The 19,030-nt window shown below is 42.1% G+C and overlaps 3 protein-coding genes across 5 annotated transcripts in view; all 3 read right to left on the bottom strand.

The window, feature by feature from the left end:
* Positions 1-19,030, bottom strand: part of LOC307170773 (protocadherin gamma-A11-like) — a gene marked incomplete at its 5' end in the record, with an annotated part of 204,737 nt that overhangs the window by 171,728 nt on the left and 13,979 nt on the right. The window contains one exon of one of the 3 annotated variants that reach the window (XM_079892058.1): positions 143-2,587. The exons of the other annotated variants lie outside the window; for them this stretch is intronic. Coding sequence (XP_079748184.1) covers positions 143-2,518 — 2,376 coding nt within the window. Of the gene's footprint in view, positions 1-142; positions 2,588-19,030 lie in introns of those variants that run through there. 3 annotated transcript variants of the gene reach the window in all.
* LOC307170884 (protocadherin beta-15-like) lies at positions 3,583-7,182 on the bottom strand (the record flags this gene model as incomplete). Its single annotated transcript, XM_079892194.1, has 2 exons — positions 4,685-7,182; positions 3,583-3,618 (listed from the first exon to the last, which is right to left on the bottom strand). Exons 1-2 carry the CDS (start codon positions 7,079-7,081, stop codon positions 3,583-3,585), a joined length of 2,433 nt encoding a protein of 810 aa, XP_079748320.1. The 5' UTR covers positions 7,082-7,182.
* LOC307170883 (protocadherin beta-15-like) lies at positions 8,882-12,403 on the bottom strand (the record flags this gene model as incomplete). The annotated part of the gene is made up of 2 exons (XM_079892193.1): positions 9,904-12,403; positions 8,882-8,986 (listed from the first exon to the last, which is right to left on the bottom strand). The coding sequence occupies exons 1-2, from the start codon at positions 12,277-12,279 to the stop codon at positions 8,882-8,884; spliced, it is 2,481 nt and encodes an 826-aa protein (XP_079748319.1). The 5' UTR covers positions 12,280-12,403.

Below are 19,030 nucleotides of genomic sequence, written 5' to 3'. Positions count from 1 at the left end.
TGACATCAACTTCACCCTCAGAAAATCTTCAAGTTATCTTTTTAAGTGCCTGTTGCCAATCAAAGCGATCAACTTTGAAAACAAATACACATTTATTATGGAAGCCCAGACCATTAAAACATAAATACTTTGTTAGTCCTACCTGAAACGAGTCGCTCATTTCTGCATCAAGCCCTTCAAGATCATCCACAGCGGACTGAGTCTTTTTCAGAGTCAGGTCAGCAGTCAGTGTGCCCTCATTATAAGATCTGACGAACTTGAAGTCACTAGTGCGCGAGCCCGTGGTCAGGTACGCGTCATAATTGTAAGCGCTGCGAAGAGTTCCCGCGCCCTCCACCTCTGCGTAATTTGGAGGGAGATAGGCGCTGGGAATGGCTACAGCTCCATCAAACAACAGTCTGGGCTTTCTCCTGCGACAAAACCTCACGGCCAGGATGATGATGATGAAGGTCAGGAAGAAAGTGGAAACGGACACCAGCGCGATGATCAAATAAAACGTCAGTTTGGAGCTGCTCTCGTCATGAGACATGTCTTTCAGTTCTGGAACTTCAGCCAAGTTATCTGATATGAGTAAATACAACGCGCACGTGGCTGAGAGAGAGGGCTGTCCGTTATCTCTCACGGACACAATAAGGTTCTGTTTCATGCTGTCAGATTCAGAAATGTCCCGCTGCGTCCTGATCTCCCCGCTGTGGACACCGATAGTGAAAAGTCCCGGATCAGTCGCTTTAATAATGTGATACGAGAGCCACGCGTTCTGTCCAGAATCCGCGTCCACGGCGATCACCTTGGAGACCAGGGAGCGCGCCTGCGCAGCTTTGGGGACCATCTCGGTCATGAAGGAGTTTCCTTCCGGAGAGGGGTATAATATCTGAGGAGAGTTGTCATTCTCATCCGATATGAAGACACTCACGGTCACGTTACTGCTCAGAGGAGGAGAACCGTTGTCTCTGGCTAACACGAGCACTTTGAAACTCTTCAGCTGTTCGTAATCAAACGACCTCACGGCATGAAGGACCCCGGTGTCTCCGTTAATGGATAGAAAGGAGGACACCGGTGCGCCATTGACATCAGAGGACAACAGAGAATAAACTACAGTGCCATTCTGTCTCCAGTCCGGGTCTGTAGCTGATACTGAACAAATAGAGGAGCCCGGTTTGTTATTTTCTTGCACATGAGCTCTGTAATTCTGATCCTCAAATACAGGTGCATTATCATTCACGTCAGCGACAGTCAAGTGAATATTCTTAGAGGAAGATAAAGGTGGAGAGCCCTCATCAGTAGCAGTGATTGTAATATTATAATCAGAGAGCAGCTCGCGGTCTAATTCACCTGTGGTCACCAGAGAATAGTAGTTTTTGATTGAAGGAACGAGTTTAAATGGGACGTTTTGCTGAATGGAGCAGCGCACCTGTCCGTTATTCTCAGAGTCTCTGTCCTGAACATTAATGATGCCAACCTCTGTACCGGGTAACGCGTTCTCAGGAATGGGGATTTTAAGAGATTTAATCATAATAATAGGGACATTATCGTTGGTATCAACAACATCAATTAATACAGTAGAATAAGTGGCTAACCCTTGAGCATCTTTACCTTGAATTGTAAGTTCAATTGAGCTTTCCTCCTCATAATCAATGAGCCCCGTTATTTTAATCTCCCCAGACAATGGATCCAGCGAAAATGTTTGCAGGTGGTTTTCAGTCAAATGACCAAATTCATACGTCACTTCTCCATTTTGTCCCTCGTCAGCATCAGTAGCGCTCACTGTCACCACTACAGTATCTACAGGAGAATTTTCAGGCAGACTGACTTTATAGACGGCCTGACTAAAGACTGGAGCATTATCATTAGCATCCAGCACAGTGACGTGTATGGCTACAGTCCCTGATCTCGGTGGAGTCCCGCCGTCTACCGCAGTGAGAATTAAAGTCACCTCTTTCTGCTGCTCACGATCCAACTCTTTATTAAGAACGAGCTCGCCATATTTTCTTCCATTTGCCCTGGTAACTACATTCAGGAGAAAATGGTCATTATTTTGAAGTATATATGACTGCACTGAATTCATTCCAATATCAGAATCATGAGCCTCTTCTAATAAATAACGAGATTCTTTGCCTGCAGATTCCCTAATTTCGAAATTGATTAGAGTTTGTTTGAATTGTGGTGAATTATCGTTTATGTCCTGAATATTGAGAATAAATCGATGCAGTTCCAAAGGGTTTTCTAACACGAGCTCCTGCTTCAAAACGCAGGAAGATTTCTTTCCACAAAGACTCTCTCTGTCGATTCTCTCCGCTACGGTCAGTTCTCCAGTATTCAGATTAATGTCACAGTATCGTTTTCTATTGCCTTCAGTATCAATCCGAGCATTACTAGATGACAGTCTGTTCACATCGAGTCCGAGATCCTTTGCTATATTTCCAATCACAGATCCGCGTTTCATCTCCTCCGGGAAAGAATAGCTCACGTCTCCATAGGCGGTGTGCGCCATCAGCACGAAGAACAAAAGGCCAAACATCTCAGCCGAAACGATTAACCTTTGGAATGCTTCAGATAATAAGCGGAAAATTAAATCCAGCAATACAATTAACAAATAAAAGAAAACAAATGTAAAACTCAATGTGGAATAATAGCCAGAAGGACAGTATTAACAACAGTCAGTCTCCGTCGATGATTTTCTGTAAAGAGACGAGCTTGAAACCATATGTATGACATCAGAAGCAGGGTGGAGAGATGTGTTCTGGAGACAGACTTTGTTTTGCAGGTGAACAGCGACACTATGAGTTAAAAGAAGAAACTGCAAAACATATCTCTAATTGAGTTAAGTGTCTGTTATATAGCTAAAATTATATAGCAAAAAATCAAAAAGACGCCAGCAACAGTCCCTGACGAGTGGGAGATAAACAACCACAATATTTAGGCCTATTACAGGAAATAAATGATGGTGAGTTAGATGCAATGTAAGAGCAAAACACCAAATACCAAGAGTAATTGACAGCGCAGCACCATGGAAAGCAAATGTAAATTCTCCCTTACGCCTTTTCTAACCAAGGGCATTTAAAAAGTTGTAAACATACAAAGTTGCTTCTATAAGCCAAATTCACATTATAAAGTAAACGATGAGAAAAACACTAATTAGGCAGCATTTTGTCAGACAAAATAACAACAAACTGCAAAATTCATGTATAGAGATATATTTATGCCACACAAAAAGTAAAAAAAAAAAAAAAGAGCTTTAAAGAAAGATTAGCTAACAAACGACATCAGATTTCTTTAAAAAATCCAACAACTTTAAGCTCTTTACATCTAAAATGTTAGCTGAGCCGACATGTTGTATTTCAGATTATTGCCATAGGCTCTAAAACCTATTTCATGGCAGATAGAGGTAGTAATCAGACAATTTGTAAAACTCTAAAAGGGTCAATCAATTCCATGCAATGTCAATTATAAAGGGTTCCTTACTGACAAAAATAATGAAAAATACATGTGAAAGGATTCATGACTTAAAATTTCTCATTATAAGCCAAAAAAAAAAAAAAAAAAAAAAAATCTAAATTATAAAAAGAACAATGAAGATACTTCTCAGGCTTTAAAAGGCCTGGCACAACCAAACATTCTCTGAGGATGTGAAAAAAGAACAAGCTCAATTTCTATAACATCTACTCATAAGAAAAAACACAACTGCATACAGTATAAGAGCAAAACCTCACCAGCAACAGACACTACAGGAATATAAATATTCCATTCCCACTAAATCATAAAAATAATGAAATAAGAAAATAATTTACACCCTTAATACAATAATTTTACATAAAAGACAACAATAGGAATGCAAAATCATAAATAAACATACAGTATAAAAAAAACATTATTAATGATCAACATTGCGTGGGATCACATTACATGCTTATCCTGGGCCACGTAATAATCTCTGTAACTGATCATTACCGTTTCTGAAACCCCATTTCATCATATTACAGTAAATAACTGATGGTAGGTTCAATATATGAAAACTACAGGTATGTGTGTAGAAGCAGGGTTGAAACTAAATTCTGCAGGATAGGCCCAGCAACTGATTTTGACACCCATGGGCGAATAAAAAATTCGACTTCACAAGATAAACAGCGAACAGATTCAGCAGCAATTTGCACAGTTTGGTCATTATTCACTAAGATCCCAAACAAAAGTCAAAAACTTGCTTGTGCGATCTGTCTAAATTGCGTGCGCACACGATGTGGGCCTATTGTGGGTGATGTATCACAGAACCAGGTGCAAAAAACTGTTATTTAAAAAAAAAAAATATTGAAGCTAGTTTTAGACTTCAAATTGCAACATGATCTAGTACTGCTGATCTATAGCACTCATTACTTGTCGTGCTATTTATACGCAGAAATTACTTTATGCGTGCATATGATACGCACTGTTAACACCTTGGGTAGGATTAGTGGTGTGGGTTAAGTGTGTATTACACGCCACAAAGTGAGTATCATAAACGTAAAACATAATTTCTAAGTATACATTGCACGAGAATACATGCGCTTTTCTGAAATCGGGCTCCAATATTGACTCCTTTTGACTCTCTCTCTCTCTCTCTCTCTATATATATATATATATATACACATATATAATTAATTTATTTTAAAAAATAAAATAAAATTAATAAGAAAGACTTCACCAATCCTACCTGAAACGAGTCGCTCGTTTCCGCATCAAGTCCTTCAAGATCATCCACAGCGGACTGAGTCTTTTTCAGAGTGAGGTCAGCAGTCAGTGTGCCCTCATTATAAGACCTGACGAACTTGAAGTCACTAGTGCGCGAGCCCGTGGTCAGGTACGCGTCATAATTGTAAGCGCTGCGGAGAGTTCCCGCGCCCTCCACCTCTGCGTAATTTGGAGGGAGATAGGCGCTGGGAATGGCTACAGCTCCATCAAACAACAGTCTGGGCTTTCTCCTGCGACAAAACCTCACGGCCAGGATGATGATGATGAAGGTCAGGAAGAAAGTGGAAACGGACACCAGCGCGATGATCAAATAAAACGTCAGTTTGGAGCTGCTCTCGTCATGAGACATGTCTTTCAGTTCTGGAACTTCAGCCAAGTTATCTGATATGAGTAAATACAGCGCGCACGTGGCTGAGAGAGAGGGCTGTCCGTTATCTCTCACGGACACAATAAGGTTCTGTTTCATGCTGTCAGATTCAGAAATGTCCCGCTGCGTCCTGATCTCCCCGCTGTGGACACCGATAGTGAAAAGTCCCGGATCAGTCGCTTTAATAATGTGATACGAGAGCCACGCGTTCTGTCCAGAATCCGCGTCCACGGCGATCACCTTGGAGACCAGGGAGCGCGCCTGCGCAGCTTTGGGGACCATCTCGGTCATGAAGGAGTTTCCTTCCGGAGAGGGGTATAATATCTGAGGAGAGTTGTCATTCTCATCCGATATGAAGACACTCACGGTCACGTTACTGCTCAGAGGAGGAGAACCGTTGTCTCTGGCTAACACGAGCACTTTGAAACTCTTCATCTGTTCGTAATCAAACGACCTCACGGCATGAATGACCCCGGTGTCTCCGTTAATGGATAGAAAGGAGGACACCGGTGCGCCATTGACATCAGAGGACAACAGAGAATAAACTACAGTGCCATTCTGTCTCCAGTCCGGGTCTGTAGCTGATACTGAACAAATAGAGGAGCCCGGTTTGTTATTTTCTTGCACATGAGCTCTGTAATTCTGCTCCTCAAATACAGGTGCATTATCATTCACGTCAGCTACAGTCAAGTGAATATTCTTAGTGGAAGATAAAGGCGGAGAGCCCTCATCAGTAGCAGTGATTGTAATATTATAATCAGAGAGCAGCTCGCGGTCTAATTCACCTGTGGTCACCAGAGAATAGTAGTTTTTGATTGAAGGAACGAGTTTAAACGGGACGTTTTGCTGAATAGAGCAGCGCACCTGTCCGTTATTCTCAGAGTCTCTGTCCTGAACATTAATGATGCCAACCTCTGTACCGGGTAACGCGTTCTCAGGAACGGGACTGTTAAGAGATTTAAGCATTACCATAGGGGCGTTATCGTTAACATCAACAATATCTATAAATACGGTGGAATAACTGGCTAAACCTTGACCATCTTTAGCTTGAATGGGAAGTTCGATCGTACTCTCCTCTTCATAATCAATTGGACCCGTTAGTTTAATTACACCAGACACTGCATCGATGAAAAATAATTGCAGGATCTTTTGAAGTAAATGACCAAATGCATACGTCACTTCTCCATTATGTCCCTCGTCAGCATCAGTAGCGCTCACTGTCACCACTACAGTATCTACAGGAGAATTTTCAGGCAGACTGACTTTATAGACGGCCTGACTAAAGACTGGAGCATTATCATTAGCATCCAGCACAGTGACGTGTATGGCTACAGTCCCTGATCTCGGTGGAGTCCCGCCGTCTACCGCAGTGAGAATTAAAGTCACCTCTTTCTGCTGCTCACGGTCCAACTCTTTATTAAGAACGAGCTCGCCATATTTTTTCCCATTTGCCCTGGTAAGTACATTAAGAACAAAATGTTCATTATTTTGAAGTGTATATGACTGCACTGAATTCATACCAATATCCGCATCGTAAGCCTCTTCTAATAAATAACGAGATCCTTTGTCTGCTGATTCCCGTATTTCGAATTTTATAACACTTTCCTTGAACTGCGGTGAATTATCATTTATGTCCTCAATATTGAGAATAAAACGATGTAGCTCTAAAGGATTTTCCAGCACGAGCTCTTGCTTAAGAACACACGAAGCTTTCTTTCCACAAATCTCTTCTCTGTCGATTCTCTCCGCTACGGTCAGTTCTCCAGTATTCAGATTAATGTCACAGTATCGTTTTCTGTTACCTTCAGTATCAATACGAGCCTTACGAGATGACAGTCTGTTCACATCGAGCCCGAGATCCTTTGCTATATTTCCAATCACAGATCCGCGTTTCATCTCCTCCGGGAAAGAATAGCTCACGTCTCCATAAGCGCTGTGCGCCATCAGCACGAAGAACAAAAGGCCAAACATCTCACCAGCAAAGCAGAACATTTATTAGAAATTAAATCCAGTTATACAAGTAGCATATAAAAGAAGCATGAGTGTACAAATAAATCCAGTGTCTGAAATAGTCCTTCGATCACCGTCGACGATTTTCTATAACAAGACGAGCTTGAAACTGTGTATGACATCATAAACAGGGTGGAGAGATGTGTACTGAACACACACATGGTTTTGCAGGTAAACAGCGACACTGTGAGTAAAAAGAAGAAACTACATGCAAATTATATATATATTTGACAGGATTAAGTGTAAATAAAGAACTCTGGTTATATACTTAAAATTGTTTAGCAAAACAAAAGCCAGCAGCAACATTTTATGAAGAGTGTGAGAGAAATACGACCACAGTATGTGTATTATTTAAAAAAAAGAAAAAAAAAAAAAGAAAAGATACAGCAGGATAGAGTTGTGTGAGGTATAATATAGGAAAGGAGAGAGCAACACGCTCAAACACCAAGAGTAAACGCCAGTGCAGCACCACGGACAGCGACAGGGAAAACCAGCTCTATGCTATTTCCAAACAGAATACATGGACATTTACAAAATTACACTTAATGGCATATTTCTGTCATCCGACTTTAATTCCATCTATAAACCATCAATACTAAAAGAAGACATCGATGAGAGAAAACGTAAAACTACTTAAAATATTAACAGTCATAGATCATATTACAAATAGCAGAATACACGGACACAAATAGTCTACTAATGATCCCAAACAAATATTAAAACTAATAATAAAAATAAAAAAAAGCTTGAAAGAAGGAAGAGTGAAGAAGGAATTAGATTTCTCACCTCTAAAGATCACCAACAATCAACTTTTAAGCTAATTAAATCCAAAACTGTGGCTAGTGGGGAAAGATACAAGTACCTAAATAAGTAAAAACACATAGATTTGTGAATCATGCCTCATGACTTAAAACTGCCCACATGACCAAATAAATATTTTTTTAAATAAAAATAAAATTTAAGACAACTTAACTCATGGTACATCCCTCATGTCAAAATTTCACTCATATGTCTACAATAAAAGTACATGAAAGAGACAAAAGATCTGTCAAGAACAGAGTCTGCTGCCAAAGAAAGCACTCAGTTTAGAACACAAATACACATAAAATCTGTAAATCAAACCATTCTTAAAAGAAAGACTGTGCTAGTACTATACCTAAAAAAACAGATACACTGTCCTGCACTCCAATAACTGTATTTCATAGGCAAGATAAAGCCACACAGGTCTTATACAAGTTTGTAATGAAGTCTACGTAAATTAAGCTGCTAAAAATATGTCATATTAAGAACACCATGATGAAAGTAGCCTAATGCAAAAGCTACAGAGTTATTTCTACAAAGTAATTTATTATTAAGTTACAAAGAAGGCAGAAAAATTTATAGAATTTAAAAGCAAATTAACATAAAAAACGTTCAAACAAGTTCCATTATTTAATTTTTGTAACTTTCTAAATAATTTGCAAATGTCGTTATCCTTTCGATATCAAGGCCTCAGTCACCAATAAAAAATTGGTACTGAAACATGGTGAAGATAATACACAGAGACAAGTAATATGGCATGACTTAAAACACTGAATCAGAGGCTTAGTTTTATACAGTTTAAACCTATTCATAGAGCTCATCTCTCGAAGACAAAACTTTCTAAAATGTATCCCAATGTTTCAGATTTGTGTGATAAATGTAAACTTTCACCATGTAACCTTAGCCATATGTTTGTATTGTGTCTCAAGTTACAAAACTTTTGGATTTTTTTCTTTAAAATAGTTTCTGATGTCATAGGGGTCAAGTAAGCGGTTTGCCCTTTGATTGCAACCTTTGGAGTTCCATCTCGGAGTCAGCCTTTAAGCCGTAGACAGGCCGATGCCGTAGCTTTTGCATCTCTCCTCGCTATAGGCGCAGAATACAGTTATCTTGGACCTCCCCACAACCCCCTTCTATTTCAGTTTGGCTCAAAGATTTGGTATTTTTTTTAAAACTTGAAAAAATTAAGTACAATATCAGAGGTAGGAGAGAATCTTTTGGCAAAAAAAATGGCAACAATTTATTACATTTTTTAATGACTTACCAACCTTAGACGTGGATTGAGTGGGGGTTTATATATTTTTTTTTTCTTTTTTTTTTTTTTTTTTTTTGTACTAATACCATCTCAATTTTGCATGTATCTTTGCTTGTATGTAGATATACATATATGCACATACTGTATGTATTTTTTAAATTTTATTTTCCTTTTTTTCTGATCTTCAGATGTCCTGTTTATCAGATTGGGGATTGCTTTGCTGGGTAGGGTTGTTTATGGTGGGTGGGGTGGTATAAAATGTAAAAATGCAGTTTGCAACAATAAAAATTCTATGAAAAAAAAAAAAAAAAAAAAAAAAAAAAAAAAAAAACACTGAATCAAGGAAAAAGAAGTCGTTATCAGAGAGCATGCTGACTTAGATAACAAGAAAAAAGCTTCCAAAATGACGAAGCAAGTTCCTTGACTTTAGAAAGTTTAGAGGAAGGGAAAGAGAAAGGAGAACGACAAGAACAAAAAAAATCATTAAATAAAATGAAAACGCCAATATGTAGAACATAGATTCGTGAATTAATTTGTGAATCATGCATCTTGACTTCCATTTGATAACCCATGACCAGAAAATCTAAAAAAATATTTATAAACTTTACTGACATCAACTTCGCCCTCAAAAAATCTCCACGTGATCTTTTTAAGAGCCTTTTGCCAATCAAAGTTGAACTTTGAGCGCAAATACACATTTAATATGGAAGCCCAGACCATTAAAACATAAAAACTTTGTTAGTCCTACCTGAAACGAGTCGCTCATTTCTGCATCAAGTCCTTCAAGATCATCCACAGCGGATTGAGTCTTTTTCAGAGTCAGGTCAGCAGTCAGTGTGCCCTCATTATAAGATCTGATGAACTTGAAGTCACTAGTGCGCGAGCCCGTGGTCAGGTACGCGTCATAATTGTAAGCGCTGCGGAGAGTTCCCGCGCCCTCCACCTCTGCGTAATTTGGAGGGAGATAGGCGCTGGGAATGGCTACAGCTCCATCAAACAACAGTCTGGGCTTTCTCCTGCGACAAAACCTCACGGCCAGGATGATGATGATGAAGGTCAGGAAGAAAGTGGAAACGGACACCAGCGCGATGATCAAATAAAACGTCAGTTTGGAGCTGCTCTCGTCATGAGACATGTCTTTCAGTTCTGGAACTTCAGCCAAGTTATCTGATATGAGTAAATACAACGCGCACGTGGCTGAGAGAGAGGGCTGTCCGTTATCTCTCACGGACACAATAAGGTTCTGTTTCATGCTGTCAGATTCAGAAATGTCCCGCTGCGTCCTGATCTCCCCGCTGTGGACACCGATAGTGAAAAGTCCCGGATCAGTCGCTTTAATAATGTGATACGAGAGCCACGCGTTCTGTCCAGAATCCGCGTCCACGGCGATCACCTTGGAGACCAGGGAGCGCGCCTGCGCAGCTTTGGGAACCATCTCGGTCATGAAGGAGTTTCCTTCCGGAGAGGGGTATAATATCTGAGGAGAGTTGTCATTCTCATCCGATATGAAGACACTCACGGTCACGTTACTGCTCAGAGGAGGAGAACCGTTGTCTCTGGCTAACACGAGCACTTTGAAACTCTTCATCTGTTCGTAATCAAACGACCTCACGGCATGAAGGACCCCGGTGTCTCCGTTAATGGATAGAAAGGAGGACACCGGTGCGCCATTGACATCAGAGGACAACAGAGAATAAACTACAGTGCCATTCTGTCTCCAGTCCGGGTCTGTAGCTGATACTGAACAAATAGAGGAGCCCGGTTTGTTATTTTCTTGCACATGAGCTCTGTAATTCTGATCCTCAAATACAGGTGGATTATCATTCACGTCAGCTACAGTCAAGTGAATATTCTTAGTGGAAGATAAAGGCGGAGAGCCCTCATCAGTAGCAGTGATTGTAATATTATAATCAGAGAGCAGCTCGCGGTCTAATTCACCTGTGGTCACCAGAGAATAGTAGTTTTTGATTGAAGGAACGAGTTTAAATGGGACGTTTTGCTGAATGGAGCAGCGCACCTGTCCGTTATTCTCAGAGTCTCTGTCCTGAACATTAATGATGCCAACCTCTGTACCGGGTAACGCGTTCTCAGGAACCGGACTGTTCAGAGATTTGATCATAAGACTGGGGGAATTGTCATTTATGTCAGTAATTTCTATTACCACTTTTGTGTCTGAGGAAAGGCCATACCCATCCTTAGCCTCTACAATAATTTCATATCTTGATTCATCTTCAAAATCTATTGGCCCTTTCACGGAAATTTTCCCACTCTGATGATCCAATGAAAAAGATTCTTTTGCATATTCGGATAAATGACCAAATTCATATGTCACTTCCCCATTCTGTCCCTCGTCAGCATCTGTAGCGCTCACGGTCACCACTACAGTATCTACAGGAGAATTTTCAGGCAGACTGACTTTATAGACGGCCTGACTAAAGACTGGAGCATTATCATTAGCATCCAGCACAGTGACGTGTATGGCTACAGTCCCTGATCTCGGTGGAGTCCCGCCGTCTACCGCAGTGAGAATTAAAGTCACCTCTTTCTGCTGCTCACGATCCAGCTCTTTATCTAACACTAACTCGACAAACTTGCCTCCATCTGTTTTTGAATTCACTGCTAAAATAAAATTTAAATTTCTCTCTAAAATGTATGTTTGCACTGAATTGTGGCCGACATCCGCATCACGAGCCTCAATGACACGAAAACGAGCACCTTTATCGGCATTTTCACTTATTTCTAGCTTGATTACATCTTTGGGAAATATTGGCGTATTATCATTAATGTCTAGGATTTGTAGGACAACGCGATGCAATTCCAAAGGATTTTCTAATACAAATTCGAAATTAAGCACACAAGAAAGCCTCTCCTTACAAAGCCCCTCTCTATCTATCCGATCGGCCACTATCAATTCTCCCGTTGTCAGATTTATGTCGCAGAATCGTTTTCTGTTACCTTCAGTATCAATGCGAGCCTTACGAGATGACAGTCTGTTCACATCGAGTCCGAGATCCTTTGCTATATTTCCAATCACAGATCCGCGTTTCATCTCCTCCGGGAAAGAATAGCTCACGTCTCCATAAGCGGTGTGCGCCATCAGCACGAAGAACAAAAGGCCAAACATCTCAACAGCAACCTTTGAAATGCTTGGGAAATTCAGCAGAAAGTAATTCCAGCAATGCAACAGTTAAAATGTAAAAGAGAACACGTGAAACTAAATAATAAAAAAGACCAGTCACATTCGACGATTTTTTAGAACGAGACGATCTCGCAGCCCAGTGTATGACATCATCAGAAGCAGGGTGGAGAGATGTGTGCTGAAGACACACATTGTTTTGTAGGTGAACAGCGACACTATGAGTTAAAAGCAAAAACTGCATAAGAATCATATCTTCCACAGGATTAAGCGTCAGAACGTAGCTTACATACACTGAACAGATGTACTTATATAAATGATTTTTTTCAAAACCAGAGGCAGCAGCAACATTCTCTGAAGAATGAGATCGAAATTACCACAGCATTTAGGCCTTCAGTATTTAAAAAAAACAAAAACAACAGAAAGCTATGATCTACATCGTGTATGGGGGCACCAGTGCAGTGCAACAGTAGCACCATGGACAGCAACAGGAAAAACCTGTAATATGCCATTTCCAATTCGGCTAAAATAGTATAATAGTTAAATTGCTGACATCGGAATTACATTTTCTTTATAAGCCAGTTTCACATAAAGGATAATAACTAAAAGACAAAAATCTAAGACTTCTTAAAAACAGCAACATCACTCAGTATGTCTCATAAGTTGTTTTCATCATGGGGACCAAAACATGTTCTCACAAGGACAAGGATTTAGAATATTACCATCTTTGTGTGGACATTTTGTCCCCATAAGGTACACACACACACACACACACACACACACACTTCCTCTACTACAGTATGGACAGCAAATTGAAAAATTGCCTTTCTATTAAAATTCATATCCGAGTGTATTGGCGCTTATAAAACAATACTTACATAAAAATGTAAAGCCATTTATAAACCTTTTACACAGACAACATGTGACACACGCTAAAACGAAGTAAATTAATATAGCTATATTAATGATCCACATTGCGTTGGATCACATTACATTCGTTTATCCTGGGCCAGATAAATTAAGCTCTATTGATCATTAATATTTCTGAAACCCCTTTTAAAACCAAATATGTATTGTATTATTTTCAGGGAAACTGTGCCTCCACAAGAATTGACTACAATCCAAAGTGAATTAGCTTGCTTGTGCAACCTATCAAATTTCGTTTCCAGGTCGTGAGCCGGTGATAAACTGTAAACACTTGCGCAAACCGACAATAAAAGGTACTTTTCAGACGTGAAATTGACCCTGCAATGTCGCACCTGCAAAAGACCACTTGAATGAGTCAAGTGAAACTTAGCAGAGAACAGAGCCTGTTGCCAATGGAGCTTTCGCTTTACAAGAAAATACACATTTAATGTAAACACAGACCATTATATAATTAAAAATACGTGGTTAGTCTTGAAACGAACAGCTCATTTCCCACATTAAGCCCTTGTACACGGGAACAATAACATGACATAAGAAATTACAACTACTCACAAAATGCATTCAGCATTAATAGCTCATCGAGAAGATGATCACAAAACTTTGACGTTGTAACTACTTAAAAAATCAACACACAACTTAAAAATATATGTGGCCGTTCAAACGTTATGTCAGGAAATAAGACAAAGCCATAACATCTAAAGAAAACGGGTTCTTTTATTCCTGACTGAGCCTCAAATGAGACACAGCGTTAATGTATATTTTTGTTCAAGAGAAAAGCAGTTTTAGAAAAACATTCCAATTAATAAGTAAAATTGGCATAACAAAATAAACTATCAAACTGACTCCAATAAGTGCAGAAAACAAAGTAATAAGAGTCTTACAAAACAAAACAAATAAAAAGGAGGTTTTCACATTGATAATCTCAGAAACAAATAAAATGAGTGCCAAAAACAACGGTAGTGGCCTGTATGTGCCTAATGAAAGAAATAAAACAGCATACATGAGAAATCTGCACATTTCACCACATTAATACTTTACAATACACAGTTTGACCCCTTCTGTTCAAGTCAAACAGTAACTACACAATAAAAATAGTATACACTTGAACAAAGGTACAAATATTCTTTATAACTTATACATAAACACTTTAGGAGAATAAAATGATCAAAACTCACTCTTATTGAGACTTTGAAGCACACAGAAAAAGCTCACGTGGCAGCTGGTGCACGTGCAATATCACGCGTGGCTGTTCTCCCCTCTAACACGGCATAAAGAACAATAATTACTCAAAGTTGCATTAATATATGAAATAAACCGTGTTATTTAACCTTTCAACAACTTTTTATAACATATCACAGAGTAACTCACGCTCAATCTTCCCCAACGTCTCTGTATTTCCTTTCCCCACGGAAGATCTCACACGTGCAGGAACACCACACTCGTACGAGCAGCGAAATCAACCATACACTCGACAATATCACACGGCTGTTATCACCACAGATTCACAAGTCAATATCAAACTGGAAATGTTCTCTCTTTAACAGTTTAATCAACTACTTTTCCCTCTGTGTGACTCTGAGTCTCAAACTGCGCTCTCTTTCAGTCTGACGCGCTCTCTATCTCATCTGCGCATGCACACACTCTTAAAGGGGACAGCGCGCGGCTGAGTCAAAGCAAACATAAGGGCAAATCACCAGAGGAATTAATCAAATATCAGGCTATTCCTGCCCCGGTTACACTCTCCCCTGCCTACAGTCAACGTCCTCGATGACTACAAACATGCTTTAATCATCCACTACTCCTTGTAGTTTTCCAGATGTATACAAAACTATTCCAGCTAACACTTGGGAAAGAGCATCGGGACTGAAAGACACAGAATTGCAAGCCGATTTAGGCAACCTGTTTGGATTGCTATGAACCCCAGCAGTAGACCGCTGGGTCCTGCGTGGTGAAGGACAGGGTACATCCACCTGGGCACTCTCTACCCTGGGCTTTCTGGGAACAGGAACTGGCCTAATCACCACCACATCAAATGCTGAATCCTTTCTTTCTGTTTTGGGCTGAGGGAACTGTCTTACTATACTCGCCTCATCATCTACTTGCACTCCATCATTGCCCTCCACTTCTCTTATTTCAGCATCATCCTCTGGCTGCACCACTGGCTGCTGCAACCTCCCAAGCACTTCGTCCACTGGATCCTCCTTAGTCCATCTGGTTTCCTCCACCAGCACACATTCTGCATCCAGTGTAGGCATCCCTTCTACCAACTCCGAGGTAGGAACTTTTACAGGTGTCACTCTTTTCCTAGGCATCGGCACTGGGACTGGTCTTGGACAGGGCCTGATGTCTGACCTATGCACTCTTTTTGCAGGACCACCTCCCACCGGTTCCACGGTGTAGGTTGTTCCATGCACCTCAACTACCGTATACACCGTGGGAGCCCAGGCATCCTGGATCTTGTTCCTTCCTGGAGGACGATATCGTAAATACACCTGCTGACCCACTGCTACCTCTGGACAATACACCACATTCTCACGCTTGGCAACACGGTCCGCTGCCTTTCTTTCAGCATACTCTCGTGCTCTGGAGTGTGCATCCTGAAGCCGTTCCTTATGGACAGACAACCAGGTAGGCTCTATCTCCCCTCCTGTCTCCTGACCCAGCAAGGCATCTACTGGTAAGTGTGGCTGCATTCCAAACAGCATGTAGTATGGAGAGTAACCGGTGGAAGAATGGGGAGTCACATTGTAGGCGTACACCAGCTCAGGTAAGTACTCTGGCCATCTCCGTTTCTTCTCAGGTGGTAATGAACGCAAGAGATCGTGCAGAGTGCGGTTAAATCTCTCACACTGCGCATTTCCCTGGGGGTGATGTGGCGTAGTGCGGGATTTTCTTACCCCGTACAGCTTACAGAGTTCTGCAATAACGGCACTCTCAAAGTTCCTCCCCTGGTCTGAGTGAAGACGCTGTGGCACACCATACTTAAGGAACCATTCCTTCAGAAGGACCTTAGCTGTAGTGTCTGCCCTCTGATTGCGGGTGGGGAACGCCTGGCTGAACTTAGTAAATACATCGGTTACAACTAAGACATTCTCCCGCCCATCCGATGCCGGCTCTAGTGTGGTGAAATCCATCGCAACCACCTCTAATGGATGTGACGCCAAGAACGGGGCCCAAGGTGCTTGTATCTTCGGCTGCGGCATTTTGGCTAACACGCATCGCTGGCACTCCTTCACCCACTTATCCACAGCATCACTCATCCCAACCCAATAACAACGCTGCTTGAGCAGGCCCAGCGTCCTCTCAATGCCCTGATGCCCCATCTGGTCATGGACACTTTGCAACACCAGCTTGACCAGACATGCAGGGAGCAGCAACTGTCGGCATTCCCCATTGAACACATCGTCAATGACTCTAAACAACAGCCCCTCTCTCTCTTGGATTCTATCCCACTGCTTAAACAACAAGAGCACAGATCGGGACATGCCTCTTCTCTCATGGTTTGTGGGTTTCCTCTTCTTGTCCCAAAAACACTTAAGCGTGCTGATGGTCGGATCTTCCTCTTGGAACTGACGGAGCTCATCTTTCGTGTATCCAGGTAGCGTTGGGGTATTCTCCAGGAGTTGTCCCTCTTCATTCCCTGGATCAACCATGGCTGATTGTAGCTGTATTGTCCCTCCATTTCTAGGCCCTTCCATTAGCCCTGACAGATCAGCCTCCACTGCCGTCCCGGTGCGGAGCCCGCTGCAAATAGCCACACAGCCGTCGTATTCCGAATCTTCAGTTACCACCTCCATTCCTTCTAGCCCTGGTCTTCTAGAGAGAGCATCGGCTGCAGTGTTACATCGACCAGGACGGTACTGCACGTCAAAATCGAAGACTGCAAGCTGTGCAACCCACCTCTGTTCAATTGCACCCAGCTTGGCCGTGTTGAGATGGCACAGAGGGTTATTATCTGTTAAGACAGTAAACTTTGATCCCAGCAGGTAACTCCTGAACTTCTCCCCCACTGCCCACTTGAGTGCCAGGAGCTCCAGCTTCATACTGCTGTAGTTCCTGTCATTTCGCTCTGCACCCCTCAACCTCCGACTTGCATAAGCTATCACAGTTTTCCTTCCCCCTTGCTGCTGGTATAGCACAGCGCCTAATCCCAGGTTACTGGCGTCAGTCTCCAGCACAAACGGTAGGGTGAAGTCCGCATAGCCCAGCGTTGGCGCACAGGTAAGCTTCTCCTTAAGGTGCTCAAAGGCCTGTTGGCATTCTGTTGTCCAGGAGCCCTTGAACAACTTATTGGCCTGAACCACACTCCCCTGGCGAACACAAGTGTTAACCACATCATGAAGCGGACCCGCCACTCTAGAGAAACCCTCAATGAATCTTCGATAGTAACTACAGAACCCTAAAAAGGATCGCAGCTCCTTTAGAGTGTTAGGGATCGGCCACTGCTTCACTGCACTCACTTTGTCTGGGTCTGTAGACACCCCCTGCGCTGATACAACATGCCCCAGGAACTTTACCTCGGACTGCAGAAAATGGCACTTTTCCACCTTTACCTTTAGACCAGCCTCCCTCAACCTTTTTAGCACAGTCTCGAGCCTCACCAAGTGTCCCTCAAATGTACTTGAATAGATAAGCAAATCATCCAAGTATACAAGTACCATTTGAAAGACCAGATCACTCATTATGCTTTGCATGAGGCGCTGGAATGTCGCAGGCGCATTACAGAGTCCAAACGGCATCCGCTGGTACTCATACAGCCCAAATGGTGTAATGAAGGCTGTTTTGTTCTGGTCCTTCTCATGAACTGCCACCTGATGATAGCCACTCGCAAGATCAATAGATGAGAACACCTTGGCCTTGCTCAAAGCATCCAGACTCTCGTCAATTCGTGGCAATGGGAATGCGTCACGTCTAGTTTTAGAGTTCAGCTTCCTGTAATCCACGCATAGTCGGAGACTCCCATCAGACTTACGAACTAACACCACCGGAGAAGCGTACGAACTGGAGCTTTCTCGGATGACACCCTTCTTGAGTAATCCGGAGATATGGTCCTTTACCTCCTCAAATTGGTTCGGGGGTATTCGTCGGTATGGCTGTGAGACAGGGAGGTCATCTTTCAGGGGAATCTCATGTTTTACCAGGTCAGCATAACCAAGGTCTTCGTCACAGGTGGCGAATACATCCAAGTACTTCATCAAGAGTGCCTTCAGCCCTGCCTGCTGTGTAGGGGTACCACCTATCTGCACCTTCTCCAATGGACACTGCAGGTCACTCCCAACCCCTGTCATTGATCTCTGGTGGACAGTAACTTCTTCATGATCCGCGGAGATACGCTGGAATGTAACCTCGCAGGAGCTACCCTCAAAGCGGCGACCCTGGGTAAGTATCCCGAGTTTCGACTTAGGCGGCAACCACACATCCTCTGGTGACAAGTTTACTACCTGCACTGGGAACACTCGACTACCAGGTGACACCAAGGTAGGAACCAGGACCAGGCCACCTGGCAATGATGTATTACCTGGTTCAAACAATCCTAAACCCCTATTTCCAATCAGTTCCTTGTGTGTTTTAGCCTGAATTGTAGCAACTGAGCCTGCAGGTACATACAGCTTATGTGTGCCTATTGTCCGAACCATAGAGGTCGCCTCCACTGGGATAGCCTCTTGCACCTTGTTAAAGGCGGCTCTCCAGTCAGCATCCAACGTCCCTTCCAAAGCATTGTCAAACTCGGCCAGAATCAACTGTTTACAGCGTTGCGCTATGTTCATGCCAAGTATGCCTGGGGGCGCTGATTCGGTTGCCCCTTCCTCTT

The sequence above is a fragment of the Squalius cephalus genome (genome assembly GCF_949319135.1).
Source record: "Squalius cephalus genome assembly, chromosome: 14".
Taxonomy (NCBI): domain Eukaryota; kingdom Metazoa; phylum Chordata; class Actinopteri; order Cypriniformes; family Leuciscidae; genus Squalius; species Squalius cephalus.
This window is presented reverse-complemented; position numbering and strand designations above follow the sequence as displayed.